Source organism: Panthera pardus, unplaced genomic scaffold (genome assembly GCF_024362965.1).
Source record: "Panthera pardus isolate Hobbes unplaced genomic scaffold, ASM2436296v1 HiC_scaffold_13, whole genome shotgun sequence".
Lineage (NCBI taxonomy): Eukaryota > Metazoa > Chordata > Mammalia > Carnivora > Felidae > Panthera > Panthera pardus.
The window spans coordinates 46,840,141-46,862,567 of NW_026526688.1; the positions used below are offsets into that span (position 1 = coordinate 46,840,141).

Consider the following 22,427-nt stretch of genomic DNA (forward strand, 5'->3'; position numbering starts at 1 on the left):
AAAGGGTACAACTTCCAGTGAAAACATGAGTAAGTTCTGCGGACCTAACATACAGCATGGTGAATATAGTTGACAATATTGTGCTGTTTACCTAAAAGTTACTGAGAGAGTAAATTTAAAAAAAAAGAAAATATGTAGCTATGTGAGGTGATGGATGTGTTGACTAACCTTACTGTGATAATCATTCCACAACAAAAACGGATACCAAATCATGGCAAATTGTAAGTTACACAAGGTTATTGATTAGGTATATCTCAATAAAGCTACATAAATATTTTTTTTAAAAAAGAAGTGATTGACAATGAAACAAAAATCAGGCTAGGATTAGAACTTTTTCCTATATTAGCATATACCAGGGTATAATTAATCATACCTATTTATTTTTTTTTAATGTTTATTATTTATTTTTGAGAGAGAGAGAGAGAGAAAGACAGAGCATGAGTCGGAGAGGGGCAGAGAAAGAGGGAGACACAGAATCTGAAGCAGGATCCAGGCTCTGAGCTGTCACCACAGAGCCGGATGTGGGGCTCAAACCCACAAACCATGAGATCATGACCTGAGCCAAAGTCGGATGCTTAACCAACTGAGCCACCCAGGCACCCCTATGTTTTTATTTTTGAGGAAAAGAAAAAAAACAAAAGAGCACAGGTACTATATTTTTCTTCCCAAACAAGTTATTATACATGAGCAAACTAACAACAATACAGTCTCAGACACGGCAGAGACAAGAGAGATTTTAATCAGCTGCACCCCTTCCTGAAAAAACAATTACCTTTTTTAAAAATGAGGCTCAAAGTAATGAATTAGTAAGTATTTGGAAGTTGTGGTTTCAAAACATTTGGCAGTGGGCAATAAAACACACTTGAAAATGTTCAAATCTAACTTTTTTATGATATAGCAAGGAATATTCGTGTAATTATCCAAAAACTCTGGAAAAAGAAATGCATAACACCTCATAAGCATGCATGTTAAGTAATGATAAGGATTTAAACTCCTAGGTCATTTGTTCTAGAACTCGACTAGTAAGACTGCACACTTTTGAAGAAGGTGGGGCTGGAGACTGAGCATCCATTTGAATTCTGGGTCTGCCACCTACTAGAACCTTGACTTGGTAAGTATTTTTATCTCTCTTTGCCTCAGGTTCCTCATCTGCCAAATGCGGATAATAATTTTCATCACATATAGTTTTGTGGGCATTAAATGCTAATACGTGTAAAATCGTCTTAAGAGCACTGGGTACATAACACAGCTTAATAAAGGTCACAATTACTAAATCCTATTATAAGGCTGCAATGATTAAAAGGAGGAGGCTTTTTCATAAATCAGATATACATATTAATTATAAACTGGAAAATTTTTCAAAGACTCTCAAATGAAAAGTATAAATTAATATATGATAAAACCATAGCAGTCACAAGATACTTATTTGGATCTTAGGATAGGGAAAGCCCTTCTAAAGAAAATTAAAAGAAGAATCCTTAAGGAAATGATTGGTAGATAATGTTTGGTAGACATGTCAAACTAAAAACTTTCAATCTTGAAGGGGCACGTGCACCCCAAAGTTTATAGCAGCCCTAACAACATAGCCAAATAATGGAAAGAACCCAAATGTCCATCGACTGACGAATGGACAAAGAAGGTGTGGTATGTATACATACATATGCACACACACACACACAGACACACACAATTGAATATTACTCAGCCATCGAAAAGAATGAAATCTTTCCACCTGCAAAGATGTGGATGGATAGACGGTATCATGCTACGTGAAGTAACAGAGACACACAAATATCACACGATTTCACTCATATGGAATTTAAGAAACAAAACAGATGAACATAGGAGAAGGAAAGGAAAATCAAATAAGATAAAAACAGAGAGGGAGGCAAACCATAAGAGACTATTAACCACAGAGAACAAACTGAGGGTTGCTGGAGGGGAGGGGGGCAGGGAATGGGGCTAAATGAGTGATGGGCATTAAGGAGGGCACTTGTTGTGATGAACACGGGGTGTTATATGGAAATGATGAATCACCGAATTCTACTCCTAAAACCAATACTACACTATATGCTAACAAACTTGAATTTAAATAAAATCCTGGAAGGAAAAAAAAAATGGCCTCAATCTCAAACATTACAAGCAACATTATGGGCAGAGGCTGGACAGCCTTATTACACAAACGGCATTATTACAACAAACAAAAAAGATAAATACCCTAAAACAAAATGGCAAAGGGGCATTTAGGCAACATTCATAAGAGAGAAACAACTAATAGAGACAATCATAAGGCCAATATCCCTAATCATGAAAGAAATGCCCATTTAAAAAGCATCAATATGTCTCTTTAACTTTTCCAAAGAGGCTTGGTTTTATTAGTTTCTTTAAGTACTAATTCCCAGTGTTGGAAAGAGGATGGAAAACTAGATAGTCTTAAACACTGCTAGATAGTGTGAAAACGGGTCAACATGAAGGGCAAGCTAGAGGATGTGTCAAAATTACTTTAACAGTTCATTTATATGTTCACTTTCTAATGAATAAATGCACAACATGTGGGATATTATTTGACAATAATCCCATACCGTGGGATATTATTTGACAATACAAAGAAATAAAATACTGGAGTACTTTCTGCAACACAGATGAATTTTGAAAGGAATATGCTCGGTAAAAGAGGCCAGACACAAAAGACTACATATCGTATGATCCCACGTATATGAAATGTCCTGAAGAGGCAAATCCATACAGCCAGAAAGATTCGTGATGGCCAAGCACTGCAGGTGTCAGGGCAAGGGGCGAGGGGAATGTTACGGCTAATGGGAACGGTTTTACTTTTCGGCGTGATGGAAGTGTCCTAAAATAGACTCTGAACATGGTTGCACAACTCTGAGAATGTACCAAAAACTATCAAATTGTAGGGGCGCCTGTGTGACTCGGTTGAGCATCTGAATATTGACTTCAGCTCAAGTCACGATCCCACAGTGGTGGAATCAAGCCCTGCGTTGGGCTCCACGCTGAGCATGGAACCTGCTTAAGATTCTCTCTCTTGCTCACTCTGCCCCTCTCCCCCTGCTTATGCTCCCTATCTCTAAAAATAAATAAGTAAGTAAGTAAGTAAATAAATAAATAAATAAATAAATACAATTTTAAAAGACCTATTAAATTGTATACTTTAAGTAGATGCATTGGCTGCAGGGTATTATGGATTATATCTCAATAAAGTTATTATTTAAAAGGATTCATTTGTATAATTCAAGCAACCTATTTCTAAAATTTTCTAGGAAAACGATTACACAGCTACCTAGAAAAATGTGGAAGGGTGACATTGCTCAATTCTCCACTTATAATGCTGAACAGTTGCTAACAATCTAAATGTCCAATAATATAAGAATGGCTAATATCTTTTGGTGCGTTCCTACAATGGAATACTACACAGACGTTATAAAGCTCAAAGAATATTTACATTGCAAGTAAATGTTTGAATAAATTGCTACATAAGATAAAAAAGCATGGAGTGAATGGTGTCTATCGTTTATATATATTTTCTAATATGTGAGAACTGGCCTCCTCAAAATGTAATACATTTCTTATAGAATGCATCTACTTCCAAATAAAAGTAGGTACATCTGCATTAAAAACCTGCTTTGGTCGGCAGGCCTTCTCCTACTTTGCCTTCAGGTTTTCAGTATATGTGCAACAGCTTCCTTCATTCACTCATGCTGTTGACCATGGGCAGTGGAGTGCATTAGTCAGCCTCACACAGACCGTCCCAATACTCCCACAGCATACATGCTAACAAGAAGAACAGACATTAAACAAGAGATTAAGATTAATGGGGGCGCCTGGATGGCTAAGTCAGCTGAGCATCCGACTCTTGATTTTGGCTCAGGTCATGACCTCACCATTCCTGAGTTTGAGCTCCACGCCAGGCTCTGTGCCAGCAGCGTGGAGCCTCCTTCGAATCTTTCTCTCTCCCTCTCTCTCTGCCCCTCCCGTGCTTATGTGCTCTCTCTCCAAATGAATAAACAAACATTAAAAATGTGTATTCATGAGTGACGAGATAGAGAAGTAGTAAGTTCAGTAAAAATCTATCACAGTGGGACCCAACTTAATCGAGTGATTCCAGGAAAGTTCCTCAGAAAAGTTATAGGTCTAAACAGAGGTAGAGCCTCACACAGCCTACATAATACACACTGTACCACTTTTACTATTTCAATCGGGCTTTGCTGGCTTAGAACATTCTTCTTGCATACATATGCTCTTGTTTCTTTCTTGCAAATCTCTTGCAAAATGCCTGCCTAGCTACCTCTCTTTCCAGAAGTTATCACATCACATAAGGACACTCTTTTATTAGACTTGGTCTTCTATTCATATATATTGAGAGGGTGGAATATAAATAGATTTCCACCTTCTGATCTCACTTACAATCATGCTCACATGGGTCTCTGGGAAGAAGAGAAATAATAATTTTCACATTACTTTGTATAAGGGAACTGAACCAAACTGCATACATACACATCAAGACTGAAGGTTTTAAAATTCTAAAATAGCAACTGGTGTGGGATTACTATATATGCTATAGGAAAAGCCCTACAGAGGAGAAACTCAACATTTCAAAGACTTGCTACAGGGTGAATATGGGTATACTAATTCTCTACTTCATTTGTTTCTGCATTTTCTAAACTTTCCATAATGAGCATGGATTATTTTTATAGCCAGAAAAAATAATGTCCAAAAAAAGCCACTCTTTCCTAGGAGTTGTCAAGATTCTCTAAACTAGATCAGAAACCAGGGAAGAAGTCCATTTTGTTTCCATTTATTGTAGCAAGTTTCACTCCTCTCAGGTCTGTTAAAGAAGGAAGTGGGGCACCTGGGTGGCTTAGTCGGTTAAGCAACTGACTCTTGGTTTCAGCTCAGGTCATGATCTCATGGCTTCGTGGGTTCGAGCCCCGCATCAGACTCTGCTCTGGCAGTGCAGAATCAGCTCAGGATTCTCCCTCTCCCTCTCTCTCTGTGCCCCTCCCCCACTTGCACTCTGTCTCTCTCAAAATAAGCCTCAAAATAAGCTTTTTTTTTTTTTAAAGGAGACCAAAAGGACTGTTATTTTTCAATCTTTTGTGAATTCTAAAATATTAATTTTACTCATAGGAATCTGTGCACAAGGACAACATTTTTCATTTGTTTTGTTCACCGCCTTGCCTCTAGTGTCTGGACTACACAGGAGCCATCAATAAATATTTGTTGAATGAGTGAACGCATTTCCATTTCAACTCATGTGAATGACTATTATAAACTTAATATACAACTAGGTCTCCAGGAGTCAAGATAACTAGAAAAAGCAAAACCACGAAGAGATGAAGGTACTATAATGATGCTAAAGTAACACTGACTCATGCTGCCCGTGTGTGCGCCCATGTGTGCACGCGTTAAGGTGCTAACAAACATCAGCACTGACCGGTGTGGAACATTACCCTCTCTACTTCTGCTCCTCCTTCACCCCACTGCCCTGTTCGTGTCTACAGCAGAATGCCAACAAGGCCCAAAGCGACTGGAAACAAAGACAGCAGAAGGGAAGAGGAGGGCAAGGTGATGACGCCAGGTGCTTGGCTAACCTGTAAATCATCTCATCGGCAACAAGATCACCCCGAGTCAGCGGTGCCTGCCAATAAGTAGTCCATCGGGGTGAGGCCATGGGAAGCGGCAGCCTCCCCTTCCTCACCCTATGCCCTACTTGGCCTTTTTCTCATTTTCCTTTCATGCTACTATGTTAGAAAAGTCATTGTAGCACAAGAAAATCAATAAAAATTCAATTCCGAATAATAGTTCTTTGCGGCTCAGCAACACCAGGGAGTTATCGGCTCATTCAATGTTCTGGCAGTTAATGCAATGAAATAAAAATAATTTACTCATTCCAACCAAATCAGGCAGTGAAAAATCATAGTCATTTTTTTAATAGTCATAATCCTAGTCATTTGTTAAGATTTCAGGAGGACAGTACGATGTCCCATTAGTGTCCAGCAACACCAATATGCAAATCAGCTCTCAATCTTTCCCACCCATACTTTTCTGAAGGAACAGCAAATCCTGTTTGTCACACATAAAAGGAATTTGTAACTTAGCCAAATACAGATCATTTGTTGGAATAAAAAAGCTGGTCCAAGTGCAGAACAGATGGATGCCAGCAAAATGAAAGTCAAGGCCCGGTGCCCCCATTTGGTTCTGCCTCAGTCCTCCAGCCCTAGATGCTTATGGCCTGAGAAGTCAGCTACCAACTCTAGTTCCCAGAGGAAGTATATAAAAGGCTTCCTGTCAGGCCAATTCCTTCCTCTGTATGGGCTTTCCTTGCCAGCCTGTCTTAAGCCCTCTGCCTTACTGAGATCAATGAACTCTGCACATTTCTTGACCACTGATCCATACTGATGCCAGGCTATTCCTATCTTTCACTTCTTGTCTTTGCTGTGGATCTTTTAGTTCTGATTTCGCCGTGTCTCCTTGCGGGACAACTGGCACCAAAGCCCAATTCCACATGTGCGTTTCTCTTTCCTAAAATTGTTGAATACTGTAGGCTTACCTCCTGCCAAGTGAAAGCTTGCAGCAATAGCAAAGGGGTGACCCCTCTGGCCATAGTTGAGTCCCATGGGCCTCTCTGCATTGTCCCTGATCCCATCCCGGTGCCAAGCAATGAGCAGGCTCTCTTGATTGGGACAGTAAGGCATTTGACTGATGCCAGGGATCCTGTCATGCAGAGACTCCTCAAGGCTGTTTTTCAGGGCCACGGAAGAACTCTGGGGCTTTGCTAGATTCCCTGTGCTCTGCAATCCCTCTGATGTCCAATTGCTTTTATCCATAAATCACTTTATAAGTAGTACTGTGTGTCACGACCCCTTGCACAACAAGTGGCACAGTCTGTCAGGCAAACAGTGGTGTTGTGAAGGCAGCGTTCGGCAACAGAGACACATTACGGTGGAGCGAAGCAGCTGTGATTTTACAAAATGCTTTGAGCACTAATTTAACTTGCTCTCTATTGAGCTATTCCCAATGCAACACATTCCATTGCATTTGGCCTCTTTTGTTTACAAGGAAGCAAAATTCATTCAGATTCCATCAAAAATTGAGTATTTACTGAAAATTAGAAGGACAAGAACGTTAATTTTGAGTCCAGGGCTGACTGGAAACCAAGAAAGACCACAGACTAGGCTTGAGAGAAAGAGTAAACATCACAGACAAGTAGGTCTTAAAGAGACCCTAACAAGGCCCAGCGAGAGGACGTGGAGATCCAGTGTTATTCTACTAAATGGGTGACTGCATAGTCCTCCTAGCACACAGACAGCCTGTCACTTCTGCCCCTCCTAATCAATTGCCTCCTGTCTATTGTCTTAATGGCCCCTACTTATCTGTTGCTTGCACTCACTCATGCCTTCTCATGTCTCAGGGCCACCACAACATGCTTCTTTGCCCTCTTCTGTTGCCTCTGCCAACAACTGATTCTTCTTCAGGATCAAGTCATACACAGAAAAGCAAGAATCTAGAAATACATAATCACTTTAATCCTTCTTGAGAGGGTCTCTCAGACTGGATTTACTCCTATGCAGCAAACTCAGGTGTACATTCTTGGTCCCATGGACGTGACAGGTACACAGCATGGCCACCCAGGCTGACCAACACTGCTTCCCACAGCAAAGGACTATGGGTAGGACTCCATACAAGGGACCATGCCTATAGAAGGCTTTCTGAGGTTGGCTTTGACTCCAAGTTCCGGTAAAGGCACCTTCTGTGTATCAATTATATTGATTTGGCTGTATCAGTATGTAAAGGATAGCTGAAGTTTGACCTAAATAGCAGATCTTAACAATCTTCAATAGGGAAAAGTTATTAGGTGAAAATATAGACACTCGGTGCTCCCTTGTTTTTAAAATACTAAATTAAAATAAAGCTAATAAATCACACATTATATCTTTATATCATGTTCCACTGAATGCTCTAGGGACAACATACCTATAAAGCTCCATATCTTATGGGTTTGAGAGTATGACTGGTCTACTTGCTCTGCGAATGGGGACACTGAGTCTTAGATGAACACAGAGAGAGACACTGAATCAAAGTCCTTTTGATGGAGGAAAAAAAAAATAGTGCAGTCCCAGGAATCATTGAGAAGACTAGGATGCCCAGCTCTGAAGAAGTGTAATGAAAGGTCCCACTGCTCATCTTTCTACTGTCTGGATTCCCTGTCCACGATGTTGCTTAGCCACACACCCCCACGCCGCTCCGCCCCACAAAGCCGCACCAGTGTTCACTTATAGTTAATGCAAAATGAACTCCATGGCTGATCAGACAGAGTTTTAAGAACAACAAAGACATGAAGAATCATTCCTGACTTTCTCAGTGCCCTGCAGCCCTCCACAGATTAGAAGGATGTGAATGAGCAATGAGGTTAAAAAGAAATGACCCAAAAGTAACCTTAAGCTTTCAATACTCACCATCTCATTACAATTCAGTACTAGTACTGCTGAGATGGGGGTGGGGAATAAAAGGAGGGGGAAGAGAGTCAAAAAGAAAAAAGCCAACCTAACAGTGAGAAGAATACATTTTTTTAACCTGCAATGTTAGCTTTTTCGATTCTTCTCCCACTCCAGGTCTCCCCGAGGCTGGGAAGGTCGATCAGGACGGGATGTGGCCAGTGTCTGGAGCACATAAACACTGGAATATACCACAAACATCTAGCATCCCTGTCTTCTGCTTGGCCCCATATAGCAACTGAGTGGAAGAAAGGAACACTGTATTTTGCTTTCCCTTAAATCAATCTTGCCAGAACAGGAAGGATCTAAGATGCCACGTCAGCACAAATTGTTCACTTTTTTGGTAGCAAAATCCATGTTTTAGACTAAGTTTTATAAAGAGACCTAACAAAAAATGTGGAGGGACTAAAGTTGACATGAAAGAGCTGGCCCCCTGGAGGTCTGGGGGAGTTTTCCAGGGAAAGCGAATGGCAAAAGGCTATGAAATAGGGACAATCATGGATATTTGAAGAAGAAACATAGTCCCAGTGTTTGGGACAGTGAAAGGAAGCATTGTGGTATAAGGGTAAGTAAGAGGAGCCGGTTAATTCCCATGGAGCCAGAGGGAGAAGTATGGCCAAGGGAACGACATGATCTGGGTTGTACTTTTTTTTTTTTTTAAAGTTTATTTAATTATTTTGAGAGAGACAGAGACAGTGCAAGCAGGGGAGGGACAGAGAGACAGAAAGAGCAAATCCTAAGCAGGCTCAGTACTGCCAGTACAGAGCCTGACTTGGGGCTTGAACTCATGAGCAGTGAGATCACGACCTGAGCTGAAACCAAGAGTCAGACGCTTTAAACCACTGAGCCATCCAGGCACCCTTGTATTTTTTTTTTTTTTAAATAACCATTCTGGCTTCAGTGTGGAGAATGGGTTTTAAGATGTTAAGACTAGAAGGAGGGAGGCGATTATCACGGTAAAGAAATAACAATTGTTAGTACCAATGGAGAGGAGTGGATAGATTCAGGGTATGTTCTGGAGATAAAGCTGCTACTGGATGGGATGTGGCTGAAAGAAACAGAGGAGACAAAGATGACTCCCAGGCCTCGTCAGGAGCACCTGAAGGACCAATTCTGAACCAGGAACAACCAGAGAATAAACACAGATTTGCAGCAGTGTTGATGGAATAAAAACGAAGAGAATTTTCTTTGGCATATGTTTAAAATGCCTACTAGATAGATCCAGTGATCTATCAGGAGTGAATAGAGAGGTCAGGAGATGAGGTGCAAGGTCAGGGCTGAGAGTCATCAGCAGTCAACAGACAGGACCTGAAGCCATGGAATGTAAGATTTCACCTGGGGAGAGTCTGTGGCTTAAGGAGAGATTTCAAGAGGGAGAGCTAAAACACTACAATATTTAGAGGTGGGAAGAGAAGGAGAAACCTGCAGGAGAAACTGAGTTGTGGACAGGGAGAAGGAGAAGACAGCAAAAGTTACAAGAAATAAGCGTGGGCCCCCCTCCCAGAGATTCTGATTCCATGCGTCTTGAGTGAGGTCCAGTCATCTTAATCCTAAAGTGCTTCTCCTGTGAATCTCACACGCAGCAGGTTTGGGGGTCTCTATGCGAGAGAGCAAAGCCAGTCAGTTGAGTCCAGAACACAAACCCAGCTCTTCTGGCATCTCCTTCTTCATGTGTTCTGCTGCTCCCATTCCCATGAGCTTTTAGAATATGAACTCTCCTAATATTCATGCTTGTATTAAATTGCAGTCTATTCTTCAAATGGTTAACTCTAGCTCTTTCTCTAGCTTTTCTCTTCGGTCAAATTTTTGGAATGGGATGTTCATACTGCCTCTGCTTTCTCAGCTCCTATGGATTCTTAGATCCACTATGATCTTCTAACCCCTCCTCTCATTACACTGCTTTGCCCAGATCCACGGAAACCTTTATGTTCTCAAATGTCACTGACCCCGCTCACTTGATCTTTGGATGGCATGGACACTGAGGACCATTTATTCCTTCATACAAGTCTGCACCCCCTCTTGCACATTCCAGGGCCTCTTCAACTTTTCTTTCCCATCTTCAGTCTTCTTCATGGCTCTTCCTCTGTTCATCCCTTAACCATTTACATAATTTCACTCCTGGACTGCTGCTCAGATCTTGTTCCCCTTAACTCTGTCTCTAGTGAATGGGATGGCAGGGGATTTAGAAAATAAGGCCACATCATTGTCCTTCTTATGACACTTCGATGGCACCAGACCACATCCTGGATGAATGTAAACCCAGCAGAGAATTCAAACACCCTCCATAATGTGATCTCTCTACTTCTAGCTGGTAGCTGCATCTCCTTGTTTCCCATGTGGTAGTTCCTACTGTTCCACCTTCTGTGCCTTTACCCAAGCTCTGTCTTTAGCCTGAAGATCTGTTTTTTTTTTTTTTTTTTTTTTTTTTTTTTTAATTATTAATGCTCCTTCTTCCTTGGGAATTAGCTCAGATATTAACGGAGGAAGTATATCATAGATCTTGACAAGCAGCAAATTGTCCCTCCTATGGACTCCTAAAACATGTGGAGTTTACCACGGGCCATGAACCACTGAAAATACTTGTTTTTAAGTATGGCCCATGGCTAGACTGTAAACTCTTCAAGGGAAGGGATGGAATTTTATTTATGGTTGTGCTATCTAGAACATGGTAGATACTTAATTACGCATAGATAGCTAACACTGCCTCATCTAAGTTAGCATTCCTTTGCTACTTATCAAATTCTGGAATGTTCTTATTCTGGTAGACAGATGCAAAACTAATTTAAGAATACTGTCACTAGGTTCAGAGTCCTCAAAGATTTAACAAAGTTTTATTTCTGTTTTGCTTCTCCGTCAGAAGGTTTCTTTAGTAGAGAAAATAAGGGATGAAATAAAACCTATATCCTCTTCCCTGATAAACTTTTACTGAAGTGTTTATAGACACGGCCATTTTCTTGGAAGTTTAAGGTTTATTAATTACCACAAGAGCAGCAGACTGAATCAAGCCTTTATTTCCCAAAAAGGTGGAGGCTGTGTTTTGTTTTTTTTTTTTTTTTTTTTGCAAATTCTTCTTGGTCAAATAATGGTTGGCAATAAGCAGCATGAAGGAATATTATTTGGGGAGGGTTCCCCCTGCTCCATCATCCACAGTGGGGTATGTTGTAAAGCAAAGTGCTGCTAACTGGGAATACCCATTTTTAAGGTGGGTGTTTTCAATTGTGCACACGTGAAGCAAAAGTAGCACGATTTATATCAATTCCATACAAATCATTCTACTCTGTTCATAGAATCACAATCTCTTATTGTACAGTATTTCTCACACTTTCTACTGAAGTGCCCCCTGCTGGCAGAAGAGAACAAATTCCTATCTCCACTGCATTTATGGGTGGAGCCTAAGAAGACCTGACATGAACAAATTTGTTTTGTTTTGTTTTGTTTTGTTTTTGAAAGAGAAGAGGTGGGGAGGGACAGAGAGAGAGAGAGGGAGAATCCCAGCCAAGCAGGCTCCTCTCTGTCAGTGCAGAGCCTGATGAGGAGCTCATACCCACAAACCCATGAGATCATGATCTGAGCCAAAATCAAGAGTCGGACATTTAACCAACTAAGCCACTCAGGCGTCCCACACAAAGTGGCTTTGAAGAATGAAGTTGCATTTTCACAATTTAAGGACATATTGCCTTCTACCCCTTGTATCCATGTTTATACTTGACTGACCTAAAAGGGGAATGATAACTGATGCTACAAAAAGATGTAGCATGTCTATCTTGAAGTTTCTTGTATCCCCAGAACATCCCTGCGGTTTTACACACAGGGCTGGCATTTTGAGAGACATGTGAAGTTAAAAATGACCTATTATGTAAAACGTTCCTCAATTTAGGTTTGTCCAACGTTTCCCTCCGGTTAAATATAGATCAGACATTTTTGGAAGAAACATCACTAAGTGATTCAGTCCGCTCTGTCCATCACATTTGGAGACATACACTGCCGACAGGTCCCATTGCTGTCGTCAACACTGATCACTTGATTAAGATGGTATAGGGCTGGATTTTCCACTGAAACGCTACTCATTTCCCATTGGTAATTATTAAGAAGTATCTTGTGGAGAGATACTTTGAGGATATACAAACATCCTGTTACTCCTGAAACTTTTACCCTCTAGTTTAAGCATCCGTGATACTTGTCTGAATCAATTAATATTCTAATATTCTAATGTTGCCACTATGATTTTCCATTTCCATCATTCCTTTCACACTGATCCATTTACTCTACCATGAGGGAGGGCTCTCCCTTTGCCCTCCATTATTCATATGTTCATTCAGTCATGTTTTTCAAAATACCAGTATGGATTTCTGGGTTCTTATTTACTGAGTTATAATCCATCTCTCTCAATCATTTTGATACTCAAATTGTCCCAGATGTGACCAATGAGAGTCCTTTTTCGGTGGCTGCTGTTTCCTTTTACATGTTCAAATGAAAGGACATTGTACAAAATAAGTGACATTTACACTTCAAAAACTCAATGTCATGAATGACAAAAGAGGACTGAGAAATTACCCGGATTAAAGAAAACTAAAGTGACCTCTCAGCTGAATGTAACCCATGATCTAGAATTTTTGTTGTTATTGTAACAAAGGAGATTACTGAACCATGGGTGAAATATGAATAAGGTCTCAGGACTAGATAATAGTATTGTATCAGTGTTAATTTCTTCATAATTATACTACTAGTTATGTCAAAAAACATCCTTGTTCTTTAAAAAGCATACACGATTAAGTATTTAAGGGAAAGGGGGCATCCTGTCTGCAATTTAATCTTAAACGTGTCAGAAAACAAACCACAATAATCTACATATGAAAGCATATTATCAACACAGAAAGAGAACTCCAAAGCAACATTTGATGATTCTCAGAAGACTTCGGGGAATTCTTTGTACTACACACTGCAACTTTTCTGAAGTCTGAAATTATGTCAAAATTAAAAAAAAAATTAAAACCTCTATTAGTGTGTATTTCACCTGCTCACGTCATGCAGTTATTCCTTCTAGAGAATCGCCAACAGGCATGCACCCCTTGCTTGCCTAGCTAGGCACAGTTTACAGGAGGACGTGGCCAAAAGAATAATGTGCCAATGGGCATATCTAGTTACCAGCTTGACCCCAAACATGCATTTTAAAACTCAGACCCTATGATGTTATCTTGTAGGAGGTGATTTCCTGAACCATCGCATCACTGCCACTGACATCCAGCTTCACGGGCATGGGACCAGTGGGCTTCCCCAGGGCCCCATGCTCGACTGCTCGATGGCCTCAAATTCTTAATTTTTGAACAAGGGATCCCACGTTGTTATTTTGCACTCGGTACCACAAATTATGTACCTAGTCCTGTGGCTACAAGCCAATGTGACACCTTTGTGTAAATTAGACACACGCAAACACAGGCTTGAAAATACCACCTCTGTGCGTAGGAAAACCAGACCCTTCCCTCAGGCGGTTGCAACCATGTGCCAGGTACACATCCTGGCTGCTGGCGTGTGGGATGCTTCTCAGCCTCCCCATTCCCTTCCATGGCTAGATGCCCTTACACAGTGCACAGCTTCATCTAGAGGCCCAGACTCTCATATCCTTCAGTAATTTTCACATACAGTTGATACTTGGACAACACAGGTTTGAACTGTGTAGGTACACATCTGTGTGGATTTTTTTCTACACGTACTGGACAGTAATGAACATGTATTTTCTCTTCCTTATGATTTTGGATTTTTAAATTAATTTATTTTGAGAAAGAGAGAGAGCATGGGAGGGGGAGAGAGAAAACCCCAAGCAGGCTCCACATTGTCAGTGCAGAGCCAGATGCAGGACTTGAACTCACAAACTGTAAGATCATGACCTGAGCAGAAACCAAGAGTAAAGACATTTAATCGACTGAGCCACCCAGGCGCCCCATCTTCCTTATGATTTTCTTAATAGCATTTCCTTTTCTCTAGCTTGCTTTATTTGAGAATGCAGTATATAATATACACAGCATACAAAATATTTGTTAATCATTAGTGTTATAGGTAAGGCTTCCAGTCAACAATAGGGTATTAGCAGTTAAGTCACTGGGAGTCGAAAGTTACAAAGGTGGATTTCTGACTGCATGGGAGGAGGTCAGCGCTCCTAACTCCCATGTTGTTCAAGGGTCAACTGCAAATTAATTTCAGTCTAAAGGAAAGGACTGACCATTGACAGAGTAAAATCATATCTTTTCTTCACTTTGGCCACATTCTTCCACGATGAGGGGAAGGAAGGAGGGTTTCAAGGTTTTGTGCAATCGCCACCAAGTACAGAGAGGTCTTGACAAGTTTTCCCCATAACCTGTGAGTAAATTCCATGTTCTGGAAAGGGAGGAAGGGAACAGAGCAGGTGGAGCTGGCGGCCAAGGTCTCCTTCAGAGCGTATACTGCGTATCACAGAGTTGTATGATTGTAATGATTCACCTGCTCCGAAATCCCTTTTGACCCTCTCTTTATGGCAGTAAAGATTATTAGGAGTAGTGCACAAGGCAGGGAGAACAAATATGATCCTTATAATAATGTCCCGGTAAGCTACAGATTCACTAAGAAGCCAGACACCATGTCGGCACCGTGGCCCAATCAAGATAACTAACAAATGCCCTTTCAGAGAATCATATCTGGCATTGATAAGGTTGCCTTTTCAAACCAAACATTCCTAATACAAGGGTCATATAGAAGTCTCTGCAGTAGGCTCAGAGGTCAAGACAATGAGGGTAATGCAGTCGAATCTCACATCAGATTACATTCTAAGAAAGGGAACAAATCCACCAGCAAGTTCACAGTACCTGTGACTCTATGCAAATTATAATAAATACCATGGGATAAGTGCTAAATAAATGCTATGAGAACTCAGAGAGGTGGGTATTTAGATTTTTCAGTTTTGAAGCTGGAGATACCACAGGGAGGTATCTTGTCGATGGCTCAGTTGGTGTGTCAGCTGCTGAGGTCAATTAGTATTAAGGGATTTGTTCAACTAGGTTTCATAAAGGAGACAGCATGCGAGACGGGCCTCGGATGTAGGAATTAGGTGGGAAGCTGCAGGATGGTGCACAGTGGGGCTGAGAATATGCTCCAGGGAAGAGAAAGAATATGAGCACATCACAGAGGGGAAAAGTGAGTCTCATGTCCCAGAGTCTAAGCTGTGCTACCGTAGTGGGATCTCAGCACACTTGCAGGGATGTAGTGGGAGACAAAGCTACAAAAGTAGGTTAAGGCTGCATTTGAATATCAGGCAGATGTGCCTACATTTATTCTTATTATTTAATTTGCTGTCAGGAGGGGGTCATCGGCAGTTTTTAGCAGGTGAAGTTATTTATCAGAGCCATGAAGCTGAGATCCATAATGGAGGCTTAATTGGATGTCTCTCTTCTATAGTTTTCAAAAAGATACCACTACCCTCCAAAAAGAAACAAATAAAAATAATACTGTTTTAATGTGTGCCTGGAAAATGAGGTAGAGAATTTCATAGCTTTTAAATGAGGTTCTCCTTTAAACTCTTCACTCATTCTTGGCACAACTGCATAGGTATTTTAGGCGTGCCTCAAAAAAGCAGCCTATTTAAACGATATTCAGGCTGTATACTTTATAGATCTTTTCTTTAAAAAAAAAAAAAATCAACAAAGGGGCGCCTGGGTGGCTCAGTGGGTTGAGCGTCCGACTTCAGCTCAGGTCACGCATGATCTCATGGTCCAGGAGTTCGAGCCCTATGTCAGGCTCTGTGCTGACAGCTCAGAGCCTGGAGCCTCCTTTGTGTCTCCCTCTATCTGTCTCATGCTCTCTTGCTCTCCCTCAAAAATAAATAAACATTAAAAAAAAATGAAAAACTGAAGTAAAATAAATCGAGCAAACAGTGGTTTCCTGCTGTGTTTCATTCTAAGCGGCCAACTTGCTATGTGACTCTAACAAGCACAGGCTCCCATCTCTCCAGCCCCAGCTCTTCTACTGGGAAAAAAGGCCCAAGTCTCAAGAAGCGAGTGATCGATCAAGGGTTAATGATACAGGCAAAACATTGTGTAAGCAGATGAAGAAGAGGGAGAAAAGCGGGAAAGAAAAGCAATAGCTAAGCAGCCAAATGTTCACACATGAAAATAAACAACCCCGAATAATTGAATATTCCTGGTTTTGACAACCGTCCAGCAGCAGAACCAACAGATGCTACAGCGGCCCGACCACCTCCAGCTGGGTAGAATCAGACAAACGAGAGAAGGCCTGTGGGAGTCCCTCCCTGGAGACGGGCTTCTGCCAACCTGGTGGGGGTACGTGTGGGTTGGCTTTATTTATTTATTTTTACCTTTAGAAAATCGTTTTTGAGACGGGGCCTCGGCTATTTCCAGCCCCGGGCATTTGGAAGGCGGCCAACATCTCTCTGACACACTGTGGAATTATTAAGGAGAAGACAATAGTTTAAGATGACAGGCACTCTGGTTACTAAAACAAAGCCTGTACTGGTTTTGGGACACGAAGGCAGTGATGCGTTTGACTTCATGTACACGTACAACGCGTGTAACTTACATGCACTGAAATATATTCAACATATGCAGGAACTTCACCATGAGGAGGAATTTCCTCAGCAACGGAATGGAAAAGCAATCACTGCTTCCCTCAAGGAAACAACTTACGTGCACGTGAACCTTTCTTGCTAGGACGGTTCTCAAATTCCAGTTGATAGAAAGGAGTCAACAAGGTTTAGTAGCAAAGCACCATCTGCTGGGTGACCTTTGGTCAAGCCACCTAACCCTTCTGAATATCATTTATTCAGCTATTAAATGATGACGCCTTATCAATATATTCAGCTATTAAATGGATGAACAGGTTAAATCAGTATTTCCCAAATCGTGTGTCATAAAGGTTCTGTTCGTTTGTTTGTTTTTATGGTCTTGCTACTCCATGTATGGCCCACAGACCGGCTGGCAACATCAGCATCATCTAGGAGCTCTTGAAAATAATAGAACCTCAGACCTTGCACCGGACTTACTGAGTCATGGGTCAGAATCTGACCCAACAGGCCTGGGGTGGAAGCCAGGCATCTGCATATCTAACCGAAAACGCGGGTGGGGCCGTGTCAAGAAAAATACGAGTTAAATAAATAAAGTACTTGTATTTATCCTGTTTCCCTTTAAAGTTGAACGATGTCGAGGTGATATCATGCCAGTGATTACCTAGTGCGATCATGTCAAGTCACCGCAGTCGATACATACACCCCTTGGTGGGAGGCGTCAGCTGCCAGGGAAGGTCTGCTGGCTGTGGTTTCAAAATTGTTAAATTCTTAATGCATCACTGGCTAAATGTAGGAAGCATAAGGAGCTCTGATGTTGAACTACAATAATTTAATGAATAATATAAAAATGATACTAATTTTGCAAAGTCCCCTCAAGACAATTGTCATCAGATTCATAAGCTACATTCATCTATCAAAATCCTTATTTAGCACATTAAGATGTCTTTAGTACTTCAAAAACCAATCTCAAAAAGGAGAAACATAGTGACAATTATATCCAATTTGGCTTTTCATTTATTGGGAATAAAGACTATCCTCATGTGCAATGTGTTATTTGCTGGGAAGTACTTGCAAATAGCAGCCAGAAATCTTATTTCAACAAAACATGAAAGTTATTAAAAAAAAAAAAAAGTGCTTTTTTTTTTTTTTCCTACAAGCAAATGAAAAGAATTTCAAGCAAGGTCCTAAAGGCAGTTTTTTCCCCTCCACTTTTGATGCTTAATGGCATTAAACATAGTTAAATTTCAATTTACATTTTAATGTACACTGGTCCCCAAGTCAAATGCAATATTTAATGACGAACCATGTCTTGACTTGCATAAATAATTTTAAATCAATTAAAAAATCTGTCACTTGCGACATAGGAGGAAACTAAAAATATGTTACAAATATAGGAGATACCATTAATTGCATAACATAGGGTTTAATGATAATTTTTTTACTTAAAAATCACATCTTCATCACATTCATATGTGCATATCATATGCAAGAATGTCAAAACGATGTTTTGAACCCTGAAGAGATTGGTGTAATTGTTACCACAAAAGTATCAGATGCCTCTAAAAAAGTCAAGAAATGATGGAAAAGGTTTCTCCATTTGTAACATCCTTTGATCCTATCATGCTTGGAAGAGTTAGATCCTAGGGCTGCCCTAGCATGTATTTTTAAGAGACTGTATTAGCCATAATCTGCATAAAATTGACTGAGGCGCTACAATTTTAATTCAGTGTAATTAGTTTTAGTAAGTATTAACACGCCTCCTAAAGAGTGATGCTGGTTCTATGGAGGCTCAAATAGCTCATGACTGATAAGCCTACCTCTGTGCCAGGTACAATCTGAAATACTTTCTAGTTATCAGTCCCTGTAAGTCTTGCGATAATTCTATGAAGTAGGCACCCTTTCATCACTGGAGACATGAAGACACAGAGAGATGCGTAAACTGTCCGCCATCACAAAACTAAGGAGTAGAGCTGGAACCAGTAACCAGCAAGGCTGCCGTGTCTCCTGGGGTCTTAACCACCATGGTCCACATGGTCAAAGAGGAAACTGCAGGAGCAAAGGCACATGTCAGAGAAACGACAGTGATTTGCAGAACAGCCAACTGCTTGGAAGGATATAGCGCACATGATCGAAGGTTATGGGAAATGAACAAAGGTGAGCTGGGAGCCATTCTTTGCTAAACTTTGTAAGCCAGGGGAAAACCCGGAGCTTTCTAGCAAGCAGGTGACAATCAGAAATTAAATGAGCAAGTATGGAGGTGAGAGAGACTGGAGGTGACAGATCAGTGTGATGTTATTTATAATAAATCACAGAATAGGTCACCTGGACCTCAGAGACATAGAGGAAGAGGAGGAAAAGTGATGTGGAAAAGCCACAAATTGAGGAAGGCCATGTTGAAATCCCTGTGCTGCTTGTTCTCTCTTTTTTTCCCAGAGAGAGACTGGGAAATTTGACCCTGACAAGGGTCAAATGCGCCGACTAGCCTGGCCGAAGCCGTGCAGGGATCACAGAGCTGGTTGTGTTAAGGTAAAACCAAACATATCCCCTCTGTCAGCTGACCTGCTACTTTAGAGTCAAAAAGTATTTGTTGGCTAAAATTAACTAAATAACTACAGGACAACGGTTTCCTGTGGCTCTTACATCAAAGAGCACAGCTTACAAAATGACCTCTTCTCCTTGGCCTACTAGGGCCCAGTCAACATGCAGGAGAGGGCCTCTCAAATTGCCAGGAGAGTGAAGGTGAAATGCGTATTTTGAGAAGAAGATCTCATTTCCCAAGAAACATAAATGTCTCTGCAAATAGCAATTCATTCCTATTCTCAATCCCTAAAACCATCGACATCTGCTATGAATTCCTTGAGTCCTCAAATAAATCCCCCTTGTCCTGTATTCTTTATGGCACTCTCAAAAGGCAGCATTTGAATAAAACAACAATAACCAAGTCTGTCCTCCTTCTCTCAATTTCTTTCTGGAGGAGCTTTTACACTCCTGGGCTCACAAAAGAGATTTTATGGGGACCCATCACGGCGGGATAATGGTGGTAGGGGAATGAAGACATTTTAAGGGAGGAGGAAGGAAGTTTCTGTCCTTCTAAGTCTGTTTGAGATGATGAAAACATTGATGCTGAAATATGATAAAAACATCTTGGACTCTCCTGAAAAGCAATTTTCTTCTTCTTCCCCCACCCCCCTTTTTCTTTTTTGGAGTTCTACGTGGGTCAAACAAATGCAGTTTTAAAGCCCATTTCCATGTTTTAAGATACAGAAGCAAGAGGCTGAACAGCAGGCTATTACAAATCCCTTAATCTCTAATGTCTTATTTTTGCAGATCTGCTGGAAAGTGCAGTAAATAGTCACTGCTCACCTTTTCCCATCAATGCCCCCTTGAACCTTGTCATTGATAACGAATAGTAGAACCCATTTACACGGGTTTCTTTCTCTCAGAAACCATTCCCCTCCCCACCCCCAGCATTGTCAAGACACCTGCGATCTGACAATCTCGGCAGAATCTCGGAGCCAACCTGATTTGCGGATTGTACTCCAGAGGCAATTTTCAACATTTAAAACACAGCTTTAAAGAGTAAATTTGGTAGAGACAGAGACAGTTGTGATGCCTCCTGGATGTCCTCTGATCGATATTCTGCAGAAGCACCTGGCACCTCCAAAGCCCCCTCTTCAGCTCCGATGAACTCCGGCCCGTGTTCACACCAGACAAGAACATCACCCAGAATGTACTCACAAGCTATGCGCACGGAGGCCTTCCTGCTTTTGGAGGTCCCCAGGTGGCTCCATGCCACACACTGGCACCAGTAGTCCTCTGGCCCGTGGAAGTCCTCTACCTGCTGCCTGGTGACGTTGATAAACACCTCCCGGACCTTCAAGCCTGATGGGGAGACAGAGCAAATCAACTGAGGCCGCTGTATTTTTCAAACCAAAAGTTAAGGATAGCCAAACCTTCTCTTGTTAATTAAACAATTCTGTTTTTAATCAAGGCGAGGTTTTAATTACTCTGACAATAATATATTGCTGCTAATTAAATTCCAACAGCTGAGTAAGCTAGAAAGAATGAGTGCAAAGTATTACCAACCAATGTGGCTCCAATACCATACAATAATTTTCACAGTAACTCGACTTGATGCTTTTTCTTTGTCTTGCTTGGTGTAAAGCCTACGGTGAGGAATGCAGTACCACAATTAACTGCTGGGATTCTAGAGGCTAACGAGGCCTCAGCACACAGACCACAGAGATGTAGTTCCAGGTGGTTCTAAATGGCCCTATCCCTGGGTATGGCAGTGGGCAAGGATCTAGCAATGTGGCTCAGGAGAAAGAGGGAACAGTGAATGTGTGTGAACAGGCCGGGAAACCAGGGAAGGGCCCTGCCTCAGCTTCCAAGGCTTCACACAACAAATACAATGCAGACAATTTGAACTACGTGAGTCTCAAAGCCCTGAGGAGAGAGCCCAGCAAGGCCACTGTAGCAATGGTGTGAGGAGGTAAAGGAAGGAGAGGCTCTTATTGAAAGAGGAGCTAAGGCTACCCCTGCAAAATAAGATAAAACTGAGACAGCCACCTCTCAATATTTATTATCATTAATTGCTTTGCATCCTCCCAAGGGTTAGAAAATGTGCTTGGTACTTCTTACTGGGGAGCGTGAGTTTCTTCCAAACCTCTGACCAAGGACAATCGGCCTATCTTTCTTTGGGAAGAACAGTCACCTTGCATAGAGTGCCAAGGATGAAAGGGGACACGCATCACTAGCCATATCAGTTCAATCATCACAGGCAGGACAGCAGCCCTGACAGTCAGCAAGCTCTCTCCGTTCACCGGACATGCTGAGGCTGTGCCTTTCTCTGGGACAGGCAGTGTGGGAGAAAAAGAGACCATGCCTATTGAATTGCACTTATATACTAGCATCATATAAGCCTCCAACCTACTCACTCACTACATTTTCACAACAGACTAACGCGGTAGGAACTATGGCATCCCCACTATGCAGACAAAAGAACCGTCTTAAGAGAGACGAAGTCATTTGTCTGCAGTTACACAGTCTCTTAATGGAAGATCTGGGGTCTGAACCTAGATCTGTCTTACAGCAAAACCAGCACCACGTGCACATCCTTCTCAAAAATTAAAATTCTGTCCCTGTATTTTAGGTACTTATACTTAATTATGGAAATAAGACTAACACAGGGAACATTTAAAGAAACAAGAAGTGCATAATTATGCTTTTTCCTTTAAATTCAAAAGGAATTCATGGGACAGAATCATCAGTACAATCCAATGAACCAGGGGCTCTTGATGGAGGAGGTGGAATGTGATTTTATCTTGGGTGGTGGTAGGATTTAAAGAACAAGAACGGAGGTG

At 41.3% G+C, this 22,427-nt stretch overlaps 1 protein-coding gene across 12 annotated transcripts in view; it reads right to left on the reverse strand.

Moving 5' to 3' along the window:
* The window catches only part of UNC5D (unc-5 netrin receptor D), a 574,975-nt gene that overhangs the window by 218,421 nt on the left and 334,127 nt on the right, over nucleotides 1-22,427 (reverse strand). For all 12 annotated transcript variants that reach the window (XM_019440815.2, XM_019440818.2, XM_019440819.2 and 9 more), the window contains exon 3: nucleotides 20,803-20,946. In XM_019440815.2, coding sequence (XP_019296360.1) covers nucleotides 20,803-20,946 — 144 coding nt within the window. The remainder of the gene's footprint in view (nucleotides 1-20,802; nucleotides 20,947-22,427) is intronic.